Source organism: Vicugna pacos, chromosome 1, assembly GCF_048564905.1.
Source record: "Vicugna pacos chromosome 1, VicPac4, whole genome shotgun sequence".
Lineage (NCBI taxonomy): Eukaryota > Metazoa > Chordata > Mammalia > Artiodactyla > Camelidae > Vicugna > Vicugna pacos.
The window spans coordinates 114,614,696-114,634,512 of NC_132987.1; the positions used below are offsets into that span (position 1 = coordinate 114,614,696).

The 19,817-nt window shown below is 37.0% G+C and overlaps 1 protein-coding gene across 10 annotated transcripts in view; it reads left to right on the forward strand.

Annotated features, from left to right (window-relative positions):
• ITSN1 (intersectin 1) overlaps positions 1-19,817 on the forward strand; it is a 185,612-nt gene that overhangs the window by 33,409 nt on the left and 132,386 nt on the right. For 8 of the 10 annotated variants that reach the window (XM_072968809.1, XM_072968800.1, XM_072968822.1 and 5 more), the window contains exons 2-3: positions 17,602-17,661; positions 19,685-19,777. In XM_072968809.1, coding sequence (XP_072824910.1) covers positions 17,634-17,661; positions 19,685-19,777 — 121 coding nt within the window. In that variant the 5' untranslated portion in view covers positions 17,602-17,633. Of the gene's footprint in view, positions 1-4,675; positions 4,851-17,601; positions 17,662-19,684; positions 19,778-19,817 lie in introns of all 10 variants that reach the window. The other 2 variants (XM_072968804.1, XM_072968808.1) reach the window with 1 other exon arrangement.

Here is a 19,817-nt window from a genome sequence, read left to right on the forward strand (position 1 = left end):
ACAGCCACTTTATTGCTCAGAAGGGAAAATGGAAGGAAAGTGCTCAGCAGAGAGAAGGGAAGAAAAGCGAGGAAGAGGTGCTGGGAGCTGTCAGCTAAGATGGGTGGCGGTTCCGGCCCGGGTTGGGCCACGTGGACTTTGATGAGAGGCTTCTGCCATCATGTCCTCCTTCTGCGTGTGATGGAGCCAGTCAGTCCTTGTTTGAGTTTTTCAGTTCTTGTATGGGCTTTTGTTGTCATGGAAATCATCAACTGTCAATGACACTGGTGGGTGTATCATTTAGCATGTTAATATATTACAATGAGCATATAATGAGGCTCAAGTTCTACTGGAAGTGAAATCCTCCACCATCTTGGACTGGGTGGGTTCTAACCAGTTTTTATTTCTTTTCTGCAGCTGCCCCCTGAGACTTAGATAAGAGTAATTGGTTTCTATTACAGGGAGGGGAGAAGACGGTATGATCCTGGGGGCAACAGCCTTGGTAACAAAAAGGAAAATTGCTTTTAATCAGAATGCCTGCGATCTGGTGGATCCAGCACCCACCCACCCACCCCCAAAACCATCTCCAAAGATTCTGTTCAGCCATGAAAGTTTTAAAGGGAAATGTGGCAGTAATCTCAGCTGTCTAGATAGGTGGTCAGAGCCATTGCCAGCCCCCAGTGCCTGCAGGCTTGTCCTAATCAACTGCTTGAGCCTGCTCTTCTGTGACTCAGGGAGGCCTGGGAGACTTCAGCTTTTCTATAAACCAGAGATAAGGGTTAGGGGTGCCCACAGGGTCCTACTCTCTTTCACTATCAGCTAGTTGAGAGGCATTTGCTTTCTAAAACTAGCTTTCTTCTCTTTCTCTGTTTAATCTTTTATTATGAAAAATTCCAACAGCTATAGAAGTCAAGGGAGTAGGTAACCCCAAAATCATATCCATTGCCCAGCTTCAGTAACTGTTAACTCTTGGTCAGTTTTGTTTCATCCATCCCTCCAATCCCAACTCTAGATTTTGAAGCAAATTAAGTGAATTGCTTTTGATAATGACAGTAGAAGCCATTTTCCCTCTTGGCAATAGCACAGACTCTCAGGGCTGAATAGAATTTATAAGGAGACAGGCTCTGCATTGAGGAGTTTACCTTTTGAGAAAGGAGCTCGTATTTTCACTGGAAACTTTCTTCAAGTTTCTCTTGTCTTTCAAATAGGCACGTATTTGCAAGTTCTTAAGTTCTTATCTGTTTGGAAATTCCTGTAGCAAGTTCAGGTTTAGTCATCCTGCACTGCTTTGGCTGTGCCTTATCTACATAGTATTGAAAGAAAGAAAGAATTAGTTCACCAGGACTTGGCTTTGTGAGGAGATAGACATGTTGGATATATTTAGGAAGTGCCCCTTAATGCTGTAATAATATACTAGCTTTTAAAGCTACCTCATAATAATAGCTTTTAAAAAGCACAAATAATACACTTAAAGGTGATCTCTTTTCCTGGCCATCAGTAGGACAATTTAATTCCTCTTTTGGGTCAAAATAAAATATTCTTTCAAGTACTAGAGATTTACAGGTGTTGGTTGACTCATCTTTTGTTGTTAAACCTATTGGTTTCGCAGGCCAGTGTGCCTTTTTGTATGCTTTCACCTTGCACTTTAAGCTGAATTCCTTTTGTCCTTTGAAGGAGGCATAAAACTGTCAGTTTATATTGAAGGATGTGAGAAACAGAATTTTTACTTTTCTCTATGATTTCTAAATTTCAAGTGGCTTTCATAGTAATCATCATAACAGCTTCTTGACTTCTAAACAAAAGTAGATTCAACAGATTAAATAGAATACTTGAACTGGTTTCCTTCTAAAACTAAAACCAATTTTGACTTAGTTGATTCTTTGTGTTTAGTTCTTGCACATATAAAGCTGTGGGGTTCACATTTGTATTTTACTTTTGTTACAGTCCCTAGGGTAACAGGTGACTTGGCTGTATGGGATGCTGAAAGTGCTGGACTGAGCGAGATTGGGAATCTAACTTGCAGTGTGATTAAATATGTCTCCTTTTCTTCAGTAGCTAGACAGAAGTAATTATATTTACATTCCACCTATTTCACAGAGATGTTGTTAGAAGTCCTATAATTAGATTTTTTTTTAATTTGTAAAAACATTTGTGCTGCTTCACAGATAGGTGCTATATAAAAGCAAGGTGTTATTAACATCTTATTTTTCTTGATTTGTGTTTTTGACACTAGAAGCATATACTGATTTCTCTCTTTTCCCAGTACAGGTTCTGCTACATGTTTTGAAATTTGTTCTCAACATTTTTAGCAGCTGGGATGCTACAGAAGCAATCTTGTGTCCTATTTTTAGTACACAGTGATGATTCTGGATAGATGGCTCAGTTAATGGCAAGGCAATTGAACTGTGCTAAGTGCTCGCCTGTGTATCCTCTGGCCTCTCCCCTTTCAGGGTAGAGTTACTGTTTACAGTACGTTTCACTGTCTGTGCCTGGGTAGTCTGAATCGTTTTGCCTGCTGCCTGGTGGTCTTGAATGCAATTTTTATCTTGTTTCCCCTCACCCCCACTATTTTATATCTTACATTTCCGGATGGATGATCTGCTTGGCTAACTACTGGAGGGAAGTTTAGTACTGTCTAATAAAGTCAGAATGAGATCCTTCCCGTTAGGTGGCATAAATGAGTGAGCAGATCTGTGATGTCACTAGACTCAGTTTTTCTGGGCTCGCATTGTGTGCTTCTTGTTTTCCTTATCTGGTTTGGGTTGTATTGTTTGGAAAAGTTTGAACATTCTTCATGTATATTTTGCAGAATACTCATTTTCTTTTAGTCCCAATGGTAGTTGGCCAACTTTGTATTAGTTAAGGTTGAAGAATTCTAATTTTAGTACTGCTTAAAGGATTTCCCAGCCTCATTGGAATGCATATCTAAGCATGAGCTTTTCACATAATGAGAATCTGTGATATATTTAGGTTTTGATGTTGCTGATTTATACAGCTGGAGAGCCTGAGGTTTTGGGATGGTACATTTTTAGGGAACAAGGCAGGTTCCTCTTTCTCACAGGGTGGTCTCCTTTGTTACATTGTTATTTGACCTACTCAAAGGGTTGGTTTCTGTTACATTTGGAAATGAATTAACTTTTAAGAAGTGAAGTGACTTGCTCAGGGCAGCATTCCAAATATATAGGTAGGGCCAGTTGTCATTGGCCCTCATTGTATCATAGAACTTAAATTGACATCGTGTGACAACCTCCTTGCTTTTAAAAGGTCCATAAGAAACAGTGATAACATACTTTAGTACTGAATAAATAAAATAAACAAAGAAGCTTCTGATGTTAAACTGGGTTTATTTGATTTTAGGACCAAATAAATGAACATTCTTTCTAAGAAAAACTTGTGCTGTGTGCAGATAAAGGGAAACCTAAGCATTTTGATTATTGCTTCCAAAATAGCAAATTTCTAGAACATAATAGCCTGGTTTATCTTTAAAAAAAAAAAAAAGGCTACCTTGCCTGTGTTAAAATATTAAGTTAAAAAGTCATCAGTGTTTTAATTCATAGCTTTTTTTTTTCTTGTAAAAGCATATGTTAAGCATCAGCTTTATTAGTTGGACTATGTTTTGCGTATTTCTGTTGTAATTCCAGATAATTGAGTTGAAAATTGCATGGCTAATATAGTACTGTAAGAAAGTGAGTTCATTTCTGTTCTATTCCTTGGAATAATTTGTATTCCTTGGAACTTTTACAATCAATATTTGGTTTTTACTTTGGTATTTATCATTTTGGAGAATTGAAATTGGTTCCTGAACATTTGTAGGATTATACAGTATCAGTAATCTGACTGGGGAAAGACTCCTTAAATAGTTCTCAGTTTATACAGGTGACCCCTGAAGGTAGAAGGGGGATCACATGGAATTCTCAGTATTTATGTCATTCATTCATTCAAAGACCCATTCATTCAGTACACATTGTGTATCATTCATAAGCCAAACCATGTAACAGATGCTGGAAATGCAGAAACAAATCCTTGTTCTCTAGGGACCTTGGTCTTGTCTAAGGAGCAGATGAAGTGTTTACACTGGATTTAATTCTAAGCTTAGAGCATGCAAAGGGAACAATAGAGGAAATCCACCCAAACCATTCTAGCCTCCAAACAAGACATGAGGCCCAAGTTTAGAGTAGCAAGAAGAGTTAGCCAGGTCAGGAAGGGAGGACAGAGAGGGAGTGTGGGTAGAGTTCTGCAGGGTGTAAACTCACTTCTTTCGTAAGAATGTTTCACTAGTTAGTAGTTACCAATCTGTACTAGTTGTACAGTAAATAAAATCTTTATGGTTGCCTAATGTTGACGTTTATTTTGGATCTCTTTCCCTTGGTGCTTTTCTACAAACTGTGTGCTCAGTTTTCCCCCTCAGTTTTGTACTTGTTGATAGGCAGTGTCTACATTTTCTTGCCAATTACATAATTAGTGTTTGTTTGGATTTACGCTGCCACCTCCCCAAATCCAGCTTCTTAGTTGCTGCAGAGGGGCAAACCGGAAAAAGTAAACTGAAAAAGGTAAATCTGGTCCTGACACATTCCTGTTGAATCTCAGTAGCTCTCCTGCCTGAGTGCCAGTGGGATATGGTCTAGTCTCAACTCCACCCTCACACCTTTGCCCTTTGAATGACTTCTTTCCTCCTGCTTGTTCGCCCTCCACCCAGAAAGTGATTCTGCAACTTCCCTTCACCCTTCAAAGCTTGTCTGGTGACCTTTCTACTACACTGAGTTGATCGGCTTCTCTTCTTTGCTGCCTTTGTACCCTGACCTGTCGTCCATCATTGTATGAAGCACATACAGAGTGATTCTCGGTTTCATTCTAAATGTGAGCTCTTTGAGGTAGGACCTTTCTCTCTTTGGATCTTTATGTTCATCAGAGTAACTGTTATATAATAAATAGCCATTAATTGATTAAGTTGAACTATGTAGAGTTTAAACATGTAGTTATTTTTTAATGTTTACTGTTAGTGAACAGAAGTGCATAAGTTAATGTTCCAAGTGTTTTATTTACATTAAAACTCATTTTATTCCTCTTGTTAAAGAAAAGAATTACCCTGACACTTGTTAAAATTGTAAGGAAGACTTTATTCAAGACTACTGCAGCAGAAGAGAGACACCAGGCTCAACTGAGTACAACGAGGACGGATCAGGGTTTATAGCCAAGGAGAAATGGGGTCAGTGGATGGGAAATTACTCAAGAGGTGACACCAAGGGTAGGGAGATGCTTGCTGAACTGACCAAACTGGAATCTTGCTAAAGGCAGGCCAAAGACTTGTACATCAAAGTTGGAGATGACGAACTTGATCAGATATCAGGTGTGATCAGGTATCAGGGGTAGGGAGGTTCTCATTAAACTGACTTAGGATTCTTGCTAAAACTGGGCTAGGCAGACTGAGAATGGGGCAGGTCCAAGGCTGAAGCTCGGCCAGAAGAGGGCTCAGAGGAGCCTGATTAAAGTTTGTCAGGGAGAGCATCTTTGTCATTATGAGCCTTTTGAATTAGGTACTATTATTACCTGCATTTTACAGATGAAGAATCTAAAGCTTAGAAATAGTCTAAACAACTTACACAAGGTCCACAGCCAGTAAGTACCAGAGCTGGATGCTTGCTGGATGCTCTGCAGCTGCAGACTTCAAACTTGTTGATCCTTCTCTGGTTGTGCTGCCTCACCTACTGTGAGAATCAGTAGAAGTTTGCCTTTTTTTCAGAATGACTTGTGGTCTTGCTGCTGTCAGTGCTGTTGTAATGCCCATGATTTCCCCTGGAGTAGCATGCTCAGCTTGCAGTAAAGTGTGAGGTTTAAAAACCAGCAGCTTTGTTAGAATTCCACATAGACAGTGTGATTATTCATCTTTCTATATACATTTCTATTATATATATACATATATATATATATATTCAGAATAACATTCTTCAGTCAAATTTCTGGATGTCACCTGTTGAAATATAACCACAGACGGAAGAAAATATAAAGGTTCAGATATTCTGATCATAAAAGATAACTTTAAACATTAATCCATCTATTTCTGTGCAGAGCTCTTCGAGTATGGGTAAGTTATCTTGCAACTTTGTCAGTGGGCTGTTTTCTAAATGGTAATAAGTATGACCATTTTTGTATGATTTTACTCAACTTTCAAGAAAATAAAAATTTAAAATTAAATAGTTTGTATAGCTGCTGCTTATGTGGACTGTGTCCAAAGGAAGCCACCTTTAGTGAAAACAAGGCTCCTTAGATTGAAAGACATTTTGGAGGTGACCCTCCACTGCTGGGTTGCCCTCCTCGCTGCAGCATCTCTTCTGTGCTCTCGTCCCTTTTCCATTCCTCGCCATTTAGAAGTGTTGACTAGTTGTTGGATGCATTTTACACTTTCATATGGTGCTTTGCCCACACCCTTGGTGCTGTTCTCTAGTCTAGAATGCTGTTCCCTGTGTATCTGTATACAGGTATTAATTTAAATCACACTCCTTGCTAGTTACTCTGCAGAGTGGCTTCTTATTCTCTTGATGGGGTTGGTAGCTTTTTTCTCCAGGCTTTCACAGTCTGATGGGTTATCTCATTTGATATAATGTATTGAAAGTAGTAACTATGAATTATTGTACAAGTTTTAGATGAAGATTATTTCGAGTTTTAATTGTTAAAAATTAAGTCATAGTAAACATCTTTGGGCATGGATCTTCACGTTTTGGATTATTTTCTTAGGGCAGATTCTCAGGAGTTGAATTATTGGTTACGTGGGTAAAGAATATTTTTCCTACTCTTGATTGTCACATTGCTTTCCAAAAGAGCTGTAGCAGTTCGTCCCCCCACCAGCAATGGGCTCTGTGTGCTGTACTATTATTAGTATTGGAAATCTGCAATAATAAACTTACTTATTTTGAGATTTTACTTCATTCCTTTGTAGTGAGCTTTCCAAGCTGGATTGACCTTAATTAAATTGGCTTAAATTCCCAAGTGAAAATTCCCTTTGACGAAAACTTTTTAAGGTCCATTTTAAAGGTGGGGGTGTAAAGGAAATAAGAAAAGCTTTGTCAGAGAGGGAATAAAAGGGTTAGTTTTATAATATCCACATAGATGAATGTTAATCAATGAACTGCATGTTGAATGAATTAACTTTTCTTCCCTTCAGTAGCAATAGTTATCTTTTCAAAATCTTTTGAATGTTATTTGGAGTTGTGAAGCTTAATAGCTCTACTGGACTACACAATATTGAAATTAAATGCAGTCAACTTTACGTTATGTGCCTGAATTGTAATTCGAGATAAACTGAGTTGTAATTCACATCTTGAGAATAAAATTGGGCTCTACAAAGTTTTTCATATTATGAGAGTTGAACTATTTTAAAGAAAATATGAAATTGAGAAAGTCTGAGGTTTCCTTCTTTTTAAATTTTATTCCAGATCACAGACACTTCCAAGATTCCTTTCTGTACCTTAATGGTACAACCGGATCTACTTAAAGAAATTGAGTGAAATCCTCAATTGAGTAAATGATGACCAGGATTCTTTTCAGCTTTTCTCCTTTTTCTCAGGCTTAGATATATTTCAGTGTAATTCAGTCAAGTGAAGTGAACTTAAAGATTTGAATCATGTATCTGTTGCCTTCTCAGACGCTCTGGTTTTCTGTTGGCTGCAGTCTGTTAAGCGTTTTAGTGATGCTAATGTTATTGAACAGTTTTTTTAGTCCTAAAACTTCCTAGTGGTGATAAATCTTGTCCTGCATAGAAGTCCTCTAGGTCACCTAGCAGGGCACAGTTGGTTTTTGTTAATGACTGCATTGTCCTTTACTCTCATTCATGACACTCGGTGACTTTTCAGTGACGTTGCAGTAGGGCTTTTCCCTTGGACTTCGCCCGTTCTTTAAAATAATCTTCAACTGTAACAGGAGGCAGCCGGCATCTTTGCGTGGATCAGATTATCAATTGGTAGCGATATAGATTTCCTTTTTCTCCTGATTGGGCAAACACTTAACAGTCCTTAGTGAAGACTCTAATAAGAGATTAAAACAAATCTCCCTTGAGGTTTCCACTTGCTGGCTGGCATCAGGAGTTGGTTTAATTGTCTTTGCTGCCCATTGTAACACTACATCTGTGAAGAGGTCAGAGATCTCCTTATCAAGGCTTACATGTAGCCAATTTAATGTTGAAGAATATATTCAAATGTAGAGCATTTTATCAATACTAGCGCATGATGGTTTTCTGTACAGCATGCGTATGTTTCATTTCTTCTTTACTGTAATCTGTAAACTCTGGTTGCGGCTGTTGAACTGCTTTTGCCGAAGCAGGCTTAAAAATCCGGCAGGAAGCCTTCCTGCTTTCTTGCTCTTTTCAGTGTTGCAGTGCTGTTTTGCACAATCAGTGCTTTCTAGGTAGTTTTTTTACTTCTTTTCTAAAACTGAGGCTGTCTCTGAAATTTTGCTCTGCCTAACCATGACCACTGTTCCTGCAGCTGAACTGATAAAATCAGGCTTGGTTGTTCCCTGTGTTTAGAGGTTTATAAGTTAATTGCCTAGAGATAAAGGTGAGAGTAGTCAGTTAGTACACTGTGTTGACTTAAGACTAAGTGTGACATCATTTCTTGTGCTGTAACATGAAAGTTATTTTAATATTTTCTTTTAAATGTGCATTTTCCTTGTAATGTGTTGAAAATTCAATTTTTATTTGGAAGAAAACCTTAAGATCATCTCCTTTTTTTTAGTGACCATATTTATCCACATGACACAGAGGACAACATTTTGTTCTCCCATTACCTAGTTCATTACATTTTTTTTCACGTGCTAAGTATTAACAATTGCTTGTGAAATTTCTATTTTGGCCACTTATTTTTATTTAGGAAGGAAGTGAAAAGTGAGTTGATAATAGGTCAAATTTATAGAATTTCATTAGTTTTTTTTGATGATCTTGAAATTCCTTAAATTTTTGTTTAAAACAAAAATCTGAAGTGCCCTTCTTCCACTTATTGATTCTTAAAATTATTGTTTGCTGTTTGGTTTGGGGTAACCTGTTTTTTTCCGGGAATTACTTTTTCAGCTTTCAGTACCTTGTGATAAAATTTTATTCTTCATGACCCTCTTGAAAATGGGACCTTCTGGAAGAAATAAAGTCCCTCAATTATTTTATCAAAGTTTTATGCATGGCTATCCTATAGTGCTGTAGAATCTGATTTCTTAAAAAAGTTAGACAAGCTATGGTTAATGACTTACTTTTCAGATGTTACTCTGCAGTTAGTTGGTGGTCTAGAGGTGGAAATAAGCTTCAGAGAAGGGCTGGTTAATTTCCATTTCTCTCTTAAAACAGAAATGCCTTTCTGTCTCTTTGTTGTGCTGTCCCTCGTTTTTCAACTTTATAACTACGTTTTGGTTTTATTGCTCCCTGATAAATTCTCTCTTATTGCAAATATTAAAGGAAGGGTGATTTAGAAGAACTGGGGTCAAAATCTGCTCCTTGAGCTCTGTAGGCGAATACCCTGGCCTTTCTCTTTGTGGAAAGTGAGCAGGAGTAAATGGACCAGTCTTTTGAAATGCCAGTGAGTGTTGCCAAGCGATGTGCTGACAGCTGGGCCTGACAGTGATTGCTGGCCACTGGTCATTGCTGACCCTTCCCCTTCTCACCTCCATCCCCTGCCACCCCTTACTCCCCCAACAACAACAATCTGGAAGGCTTGCCTGTTCTCTTTTGAGAGGACAACTTGAGTATTCACTACAGCATTTTAGACAGAACGCTGACAGTGTCTCTTTGAACTTAGTAGTAAGGTTCTCTGTTTTTTTTATTGGATTCCTCACCCTTCATGCAGTTTTAAAATCTTATTTGTAAACCAAGCTGCACATCCCTTTCAGATCACCTTGCTCAACTTCAAACAGTAGCACACGTAGAAGCTACATTTGAGGCCCATGACTCCAGACATGACATTTCGGCATTGATCAGCTTGGCTGTATGTTTGGGATTTGTCAGTTCCTTTGTCCATTTATTGTTTGGCTTTCAGTACCTTTTCTCTGTGTTTCAAAAGAGCTTTGTGTACATCCAGCCTTTATGTGTAATCTTACAGGGCAACTTTCTGCCTTTTGTTCATCTCCTGCTCATTTTTCACAGGAGTGGAATCTGGTGTAAGATGTGCTTATAAAGCAGGGAAAACAGGCTCTTTTAGCTGTTTTTCATTTATTGCAGACTTTTTTTTTTTAAATAAGAGATTTCCTTTGATTTTCCCTCTTTAAGCTTTTCTAATTTTGAATTTTGGGAGATGTAAAGGCCTCTAAAAGTAAGAGATGTAGAGACAATAGGGTTTTTGTTTTGTTTTCTGTGATTCCTTTTAATTTTTGTTCTGGAACAGGGGTGAATAGGGGTAGAGCGATGCCTAAAAATCAGACCCCCACAACTCTCAACTATCAGACAATATCATGATATGAGTGTATTATGTACTTTTATATATTCCTAAGAGTATTTTTATATCTTTTAAGCTCTTAATAATATTTTTTCTTTTTTTGTCCACATTTTAACACTTTTCCTTTTCCTTTCTTAATGTTTCACTGAAGTCAAATTTCCAGAAATTTAAAATTTCTATTCTGTACCTTCCTATCCTCTAGATCCTTTAAACTAAAATTAAACCTTTTGAGCAGTTTTCCACCAAAATTAAAAAAATTTTTTCTTCATAAGAAATTTAAAGTTTATTGCCTTAGTACCATGGAAATGTATTTCAAATAAATTATCTTGAATAAGGGGAAAGGACACTGTGAACTGGGTGTAGACAAGAGACCTGTTGAAATCTAAGCTAAAAATGAAGTCTGTTTTAAATATGGGGAAGAATAGGTCCCTTGTTTCCTTACCTCTCTGGCCTCTGACACCGTCTAGCTAGCTTGCCTTTCTCTGGTGGCATATTTGCCTGCAATCTAGAACTGTCAGAATGCTGTAAATTTAAGGAGAATAGGAGGCAGAATGTAAGCCTGATTCACTTACTATGTTCCGTTTGATATAAGATCCCTTCTCTCCAAGCGTGTCTTCAAATGCTGAGACCAGGTGTTCTCTGGTTAACAGTCCAGCAACATGGTCCGAGCTGCAGAGGGTTCCCAGCACGGCCCGGCTCTCTGCCCCTCCTGTAACCTTTGCTTGTCTCTAATTGTTGGGGCTCGTTTTCCTTATTTATATAAGAGGATTATAAGATTTTTGTGAGGGACTGGGTATTAATTAAGTAAAAAACAGATGATGTATGTTCATAATCTCCTTTTGGTCTTTAGGGCATTAATTCTTAATTAGCCCTGTTTGGTGGTTAGAATTCTGCTAATTTGGATTGCGTCTAATTGTGAAGTTTCATTTTTCTGTGAATGAATAGTTTGAACTACCTTATTTCGTCTCGATACTTGTTTTTGTATTTGTCCTTCCCTCCTTTTAATTTTAAAATACATTAGAAAATTTTTAGACTTTCAGGAAATTTGACAGAATAGTACTACATAGCCTGTTTTTAAAGACGTTTTAAATAGTTTGATTATTATAAATTAAAAATTTTAAATTATGCCAATAATTGACTTAAAAATTTTTATTCCTCATGATTAAATTTTGCCTTTTTTAACTGCTAATTTTACTATTATGTGCTAGAAACCAATTATACATGTTTTGTGTTTTTATTTTAAAAATCATTTAATATTTTCTAATCTCCCTTTATTTGTGATGGCAAAATATATTAGATCAAATAACAAACCTATTTTAACACAATTTTAATCATGCAAAATAACATTGTAATACTGTTTTAAGGACGACCTACCCATTTTATAAATACACACTTACAGAGATCTACTTTAAATACATCAACACTGGGGATTTTAATGTAAATACTGAAACTAGGAATCAGTATTTTTTTTTAAGCTTTCTATAATTAGCTCTCCTTTCTGAAGCTGAAATGAATCAAGGTTAAAGACTTTTCTCAAATATATTTTAGCTTTTGGCTGAAAAATCCTAACATTTAACCAACTTTTCAAACTACTGTTTACCTATTTCTGGATTGCTCAATATTTAGTCTGAATGTTTTTCTGTTTTTTTTTTATATGTAAATATGGGACAGTTTGCCCCACTCTAAAAATTAATATAAGTCCTGCAACATGTTTATGAAAGATTTTAATAACTTGGGGAATGTATGTATGTATAATGTAAAGTGTGCAAAAGAAGGAAACAATTGTATATTTGCAGAGAAAAGACTAACGGGAAATATAAATACCAAACTGTTAATACAGAAGGGCTGGGTGCGCTTGTCTGCATGGTGGCTGCCTTCACTGTCTATAAGGACAGATCATCCCCCAGAAGCACTTGTTCCAGGGCAGCAGTCCTGCCTCCCTGCTCCCCAAGCAGCGTGGCCAGGCACCCTAGGGAGAAGAACACCCTTCTCTGTTTACCTCTAGATAGGTTCTCGGGGTTCTGTTTGTTTTCAGTGTAGGTGACCCACCTTACCCTGCTGAAATCCTATCATATGGGTAGAACTTGTGACTTCAGTCACTTTTTTTTTTTTCTATTGCTCTGGGCTTTCTGTTAGATTAAAAAAAAATAAGACTTCCACCTTCTACTTGGTAAATGCCTACACTTTACTTTTTTGTGTGAGAAGTAAAAGCTCTTTGAACTTATCTGGCAAAATTCTGTTAAGCTTATTTCCCCCATTCAGTTTCCTCTGCTGCTATAACACTTAAAAAAAACAGACACATTTGATTTCCCTTTTTTTGTTTTTTTTGGTTTTGTTTTGTTTTCCAAGGCTTTTATTGCTTGGGACAGTATCCCCTCACTCCTCACCCTGCAGCTCCATGCTGGTTAGTTTACTAGGCTAACTACTTCATGAATGTCCCATTAACTTCTTAATTCTGAAAGTATGAGGTTATATACATTAGCACTGAAACCAGACTGACTCTCTTCTGTCATTTAATATCTGTATGTAAACTGTGCTTTAGTTGCACATCTGTAAGATGGGATATTGTTTAATAGGGTTATTAATAGTGCTGAATTGGCTAATATGGGTCAGGTGTAGTAATAAGCATTTAATAATAGAGTTTTAGCTAATTATTATTTGTTGGGGGTAAGGGTATAGCTCAGTGGTAGAGTGCGGTGTTTAGCATGCACAAGGTCCTGGGTTCAGTCCCTGGTACCTCCATTTAAAAAATGAATAATAACAATAATAAATTAACATAATTACCTCCCCAAATTATCATTTGTTACTTACATTTCTCTCTCCCTCTCCACCCACACACTCATACACAGATTTTTGATGTGAATTTTTATCCCCTGTTTAATTATAAACTCATTTTAACCCCAGCTTTATTGAAGTATAATTGACAAATAAAAAGAGTATAGATTTAGGGTATACAACATGATAATTCAGTATATGTATACATTGTGAAATGATTACCACAGTCAGGTTAATTAACACATCCACACTTGACATAGTTACCTTTTTTTTTAATGTACATGGTAAGTGCACTTAAAATCCATTCTCTTAACAGATTTCAAGTTTACAATACAGTAGTATTAACTGTGGTCACCATGCTGTACATTAGATCCCCAGAAATTATTCATCTTGTTACTGAAAGTTTGTACCCTTTGACCAAGTTTCCTCATTCCTTACCCCCAGTTCCTGGCAAGCACTGTTCTGCCTTCTGGTTCTGTGAGTTCGACGATTTTAGATTTCACATGTAAGTGAGGTCCTTAGTATTGGTCTGTGTTTGACTTATTTCACTTAGCAAAATGTCCTCCAGGTTTATCCATGTCACGAATGGCAGAATTTTCTTCTTTTTTTAAGGCTGAATAATATTGCATTGTATATGTATCCCACATTTTCTTTATCTGTTTGTCCATCCACAGACACTTACATTGTTTCCATGTCTTGACTGTTGTTAATAATGCTGCAGTGAACGTGGGAGCTCATATATCTCTTTGAGATATTGATTTCATTTCCTTTGGATATATCCCCAGAAGTGGGATTGCTGGATTATATGGTAGTTCCATTTTAATTTTTTGAGAAACTTCCATACTATTTTCCGTAGAGGCTGCACCAATTTACATTCCCACCAACAGTGCAGAAGGGTTTCCTTTTCTACAGCCTAGCCAGCATTTGTTATCCCATGTCGTTTTGATAGTAGCCATCCTAACTGGTATGAGGTGATATCTCACTGTGTTTCTGATTTGCATTTCTCTGATCAGTAGTGATACTGAGCGCCTTTTCAGTGTGCTTGTTAGCCATTTGCATGACTTCTTTGGTAAAGTATCTGTTTAGGTCCTTTGCCCATTTAAGATTTGTTATTGTTATTTTGCTATTGAGTCATGTGAGGTAATTATAAACTCCTTAATTTAATATTCTTGTAAAAAAATTTTAAAAACACTTCCATAAAAATTCTAGAAATTTGCTTAAAAAAAGTTTTACAAAAAAAAGTTTTACAAAAATGGAATCATACTGGGTGTGCATGTATACACACACACACCCACCCACACACACACACACACACACACACACCCCTGACTTCTTTCGCTAAGCATAGTAATTTTGACATTCATACATGTTATTGCTTATAGCAACAATTGGTTTCTTTTTATTGCTAAGTAGTATTTCCTTGTGTGGATATATCACTGTTTATCCGTTCATCAGTTGTTTGGGTTGCTAGTTTTTGACTCTTAAAAATAAAGCTGACATGAATGTTTGTATAGAAATCTTCCTGTGGACATGACTTTTCATTTCTGTTAGCTAAATATATAGAAGTAGAGTGAGTCGAATGGCAGCCATATAACTTTTTGATAAAACTGTTTTCCAAAGTGATTATACCACTTTACATTCCCACCAAGAAGTGTCTGAGAGTCCCACTGTTCCACATCTTTGCCAGCACAGATGGTGTGGTCAGTCTTTTCCATGTTCTCCATTCTAGTGGAAATACAGTGGCATATCACTTTGGTCTAGTTTCCCTAGTGTCTAATGATGTTGAGTATCTTTTTATATGTTTATTGGCCATCTTTGTGAGTTATTTTGTGAAGTGTCTCTTTATATCTCTTATCAATTTCCTAAGTTACTTGTCTTACTATTTTTAAGTTGTAAGTGTTCTTTATATATTCTGAATACAGTTCCTTTGTCTGCTGTATATGTTGCACATGTTTTTTTCCCAGTCTATGGCTTGCCTTTTTGTTTTTGTTAATGGCATATTTTGAAGAGCTAGCATTTCATTTTGGTGAAGCCTAGTTTTGCACTCTCTTTTTTTTTTTTTAAATAAATTATGCTTTTTTGTGTTCTAAGAAATTGTTTCCTAGCCCATGGTAGTGAAGATATTCTATCTTTTAGAAATGTTTTAATGTAAAACTATGTTGTTTTAAATTTGGCCAGTACAAAATTTTGCTCCATTTTTAATGAATTTTTATGTATTTTGTGAAGTAAGGATCAGTGGTTTTTTTTTTTATTGTTGTTGTTATTTTTTCCTTTTCTTCCCACTCCCCCCAACATGGATATCCAGTTGATCTACTTCTGTGTGTTGAAAAGACATTTTTTCCCCAGTGGTTTGCCTTTGCCAGTTTACAAAAAATGGATTCACCAAAAATGTGTAAATTTATTTCTGAACTCTTCTGTCCCATTGACCTGGTATGTCTGCCTTTGTGTTAATCCCACATGGTCTCAGTTATGTTGCTTTATAGTAAATCTTGAAATTAGGTAATAAATCATCCAACTTTCCAACTTTGGAAAGGAGTGGTACTTTGAGTTCAGAGGAGGATAACCTAGTGCCTACAGATAAAGATGAGATCAAACCAGTTTGCCCCAGGCTTCAGAATGCTTGGAGGTTCCTGGCATTCCCAAAGGCACATGCCAGTTTTCCAACTGAAAATGGAAATTCTTTAAAAGTCTGTTTCCAGATCTTTTGAACCATTCTTTCCTGCACCCCCAGCAGGTGCATGACTACTTCAGTCCCCTTCCTCCTGGAGAGATAGAAAGAGCCCTAGACCAGAGATCTCCAGACTAGAGGGGTGAAAATAAAGGGATTATATCCAAGTCCACCCACTGAAGTGTAGGCCCTTCATCTCCTTCGCCTTTCTCCACTCCTCCCCAGAAGCCAGCTGAACCACCACATCTAGTTGAATAGCTTCAATAAAAAAACAAAAAAACAAAAAAACCTCTACATACTAACCTTAGGGGGTCTTCCAGTGAAAAATGACTGGATATATTTGATCATCATATGAATAAGCTCATCGTCAACAAATCTGCCATCCACTCCCAGCTTCTGAGCATCTTTTAGTGCCTCATTGTTAAATATGAAGGTGCACCCAAGGATCACCAGATAATAAGAGGAAAACTTCAAAAGTGAAAGAATGATCCAAAACAACTTACAAGCCAACAAACAAAAAAGGAATCAAATGATGCAAGAAACAGAAGTAAACTAATAGTAAAATAAAAAAAAAAATCAGAAGAGTAAAAGAAGTTGTATCCATTTTAAAAAGGGAGGAGGAGGGAAGAACACTAGGAATAAATAGTTGAGAATAAGAAGGAGCTTTTGGAAATTTAAAATTTTGTGGACAGATGAAATTGAGGAGTATTAGGGCAAGGGACTGTCATTTTTTAGTTCTAAATTTATCTGATTTTTTTCTGTGACTATTATTCATTTTTAACTGTGTACATTTATCATGTTGATAAATTAAGCATAAGGAAAGATATTAAGTTTGAATATTTTTAGTTGAGGAAGAGGACTGGCTTGGTTTCACACTGACTGTTCATGAACAAATAATGCCTGATGAGGATCTTTGAGCCGGGTTTGGGTTTGGTGTGCTGGGCAGGCATTAATACAGTGTGCATTGTTTATGGCCTTTCTCTAAATCTTTAAGCAGCGATCGCAGACAATGTTTTTCATGAGTGCAACACAGGCTATGTGGAATTTGTTGCCCCTGCTCAAACGAGCTTGGTCACCAGATGTGTGGTGTTGCTCTAATCACTTCAGCTCTCCGATCTCATTTTGTTTGTGTGTAATTTAGGGATGGTAATATAGTACCTATGTCATAGGGGTGCGATTTTGATGGAAAGAGGTAAGAACTATAAATCACCTAGTACAGTGCACAGCATGTACTACGTGCTCATTAAAAAGAGCAGATTGATTTCTTGAATATGTGTAAGCACATTTGACTGTCCTTTATGATTGGATTACTGCATTCTGTTGATTCTTAAAAAAAAGAAAGAGCAGTTGTTGGGAGGAGGGTATAGCTCAGTGATAGAGCACATGCTTAGCATGGGCAAGGTCCTAGGTTCACTCCCTAGTACCTCCATTAAAAAAAACACAAAGAACCAAAACTCAAAAAAAAGTATATTTAAAAAAAAAAAAGCCGTTGTTATAACTGTCACGTAGATGGACTAGGCTGCCCTGCGCTGTTATCAGTACCAGACTGAAAGCTTCTTGTTGCGAAAGAGTCTTTCATCTACGTTCTGCTGTGCCCATCACTGCACCTGGCACTGAGAAACTGTGCAGCCAAGGAATGAATGAACCCTTGGTTGTAACTTTCATTCGCAGTGCTATATCCTAGCTCAGGTAGCAGTCTTCAGTCATTAGTGGGTTTATAAGTATCTAAGAATGAGGTTTTCATAAACTTAAAATATTGCATTTCAATTACAGGCGTCGATTAGCAAGGTGAAAGTAACAGAACCATGGCTCAGTTTCCAACACCTTTTGGTGGTAAGTTTAAAAAGATTTTCCTTTTTTTCATTTACTTTGGAACCATATTTTTAAAAACTCGGTATTGTGGCAAATTTCAGATGTACACATATGGAGAGGGAAAAATATAATCAACCCATCATAAAGTTTCAGTGACTATCCACTCATGGCCAATATTGTTTCCTCTGGATTCTTTTGAGCAACTCCCAGACATCAGGTCATGTCATCCACAAATACTTGTGTATGTTTCTAAAAGATAACACTTTTAAAGATATAACTCCAATACCATTATCACACCTACACAATTTACAGTAAGTCCTTAATATCCTCAACTATCAAGTCTGTTAAAATTTCTCTGATAGTCTTTAGATGTTTTTTTGGGTATGGTTGGTTGGTTCAAATCAAGATCTGAACAAGAGACACACATTGTGTTAGTTCACGTGTCTCCTCTAAGTTGTTTCATTAGTGAATCCCCTTCCATCCCTGTTTGTTTGTTGTTTTTACTTTGTTTTGTGTTTTTTTCAATTTATTTTGTTCAAGTTTCAAGTGACGGGGTCATTTCTTCTATACTTTTTCTGAAGACTGGATTTAAAGCATGGCAGTTTTGTTTGTTTTATTTTTACTTTAGTTTATCTGCTTGAAACATCAATCTGCATAAGATGTGTTTTTCAGGTAATTTTTCCTAACATTATTAGGAAAGTGTTAAATGTTGATTTTGCTTCCTGGCCCATTATTAGGAAAGTGTTAAATGTTGATTTTGCTTCCTGGCCCAGTTTTTGTTTTGTTCTGTTTTAAAAGGGAGCATGCCATGTTAATGAATTTCTCTTGGCAGCTGTCTAACCTAGTCATCATGAAGAGAGTAAGTCGGCACAAAGCACCAGCCCTGTGATCACATCTGTAAAAGTGATGTTCTGGTACAGAAGTCTGCCACCTTTTCAAAACCATTAGTGTTCTTGTTTTATTTTGTGTTTTGTTTTTGTCCCCCATCTTAATTACTGAGCAAGTTTTGTTTGTTTGTTTGTTTGTTTTTGTTTTGTCTTTTCATTTGAGGGCTTTGCTTCTGTTTATAATTGCAGGGACAAATTCTGACAGGGCAGTAGAAGTTGCAGGGCTGTCAGGCCTGTGAGGGAAGGGATCATATCTGCCTCAGGCACCATTTTATCCCGAATGTCTAAGGCAGTGCCTGGCACACGAGGCGTCGGGCAATTCTGTTTGCAGGGCCGAATGAACCACTGCTCCACCCGTCACTGTCATACCAGACCCTGCAGAGAGGGGAGACACAGTGTTTAGACATTTTGCTTGTATGCTAGGCACCGTCACATATTGCCTCTTCCCACCTTTTTGGAAAATGTCTGAACTTTTGGAAGCTTTCTACCTACGTAGTCTGCAGTTATTTTGGTGAATTCATTTGAGGAGACCTAGCACTCCAGTGACGATGATCTCAAACAAGGCGATATCTACCTGGTCAGTCCAAAAGCTGACGCTGAAGAAGAACCTAAGGCCCTTTCCCTTTACTTTGCCATCATTTGTTTTTTTCCAGGGTACCCATTTATAAAAACAGCTTCAGTGAGTTATAATCTACCTACCGTAAAATTCACTACAATCTAGTAGTTGAATATTTTTATCACCCCAAAAAGATTCTCAGGGAATCTCATAAGATACTAATTGTGAAGCTCAGTTTTTGCATAACTTTTACCTGGGGCATTTAGGACATCTGAAAATGCTGTTTTAAATTAGATTATTGCTGAAGTTTATGTAAATAAATGATGATTATTAATTTATATTTTCATACAGTCCTGCTAACTGTAGGGATATGGGGTAAGTTTTTTAAAAAAGAATTTGTGCCAGTGTCTTTTTTTTTTTTTGGCTTGCTTTACTCTTAGTTTTCCAATTTTATCTTCATAACTTCCAAGGATGAACAGATGTTAATTTATCAAATCATTTGTAACATAATGACAGAATGTTAAAGTACTATGGAAACAGTGTGTGTGCACACTTTTGTTTTTTTTCTCGAATAATTCTTTGTCTTTTCTTTGGATTGTAGGCAGCCTGGATATTTGGGCCATAACTGTAGAGGAAAGAGCGAAGCATGACCAACAGTTCCATAGTTTAAAGCCAATATCTGGATTTATTACTGGTAATTGGAGTCAGTATTTGTACATTTTTACTTATCGCAG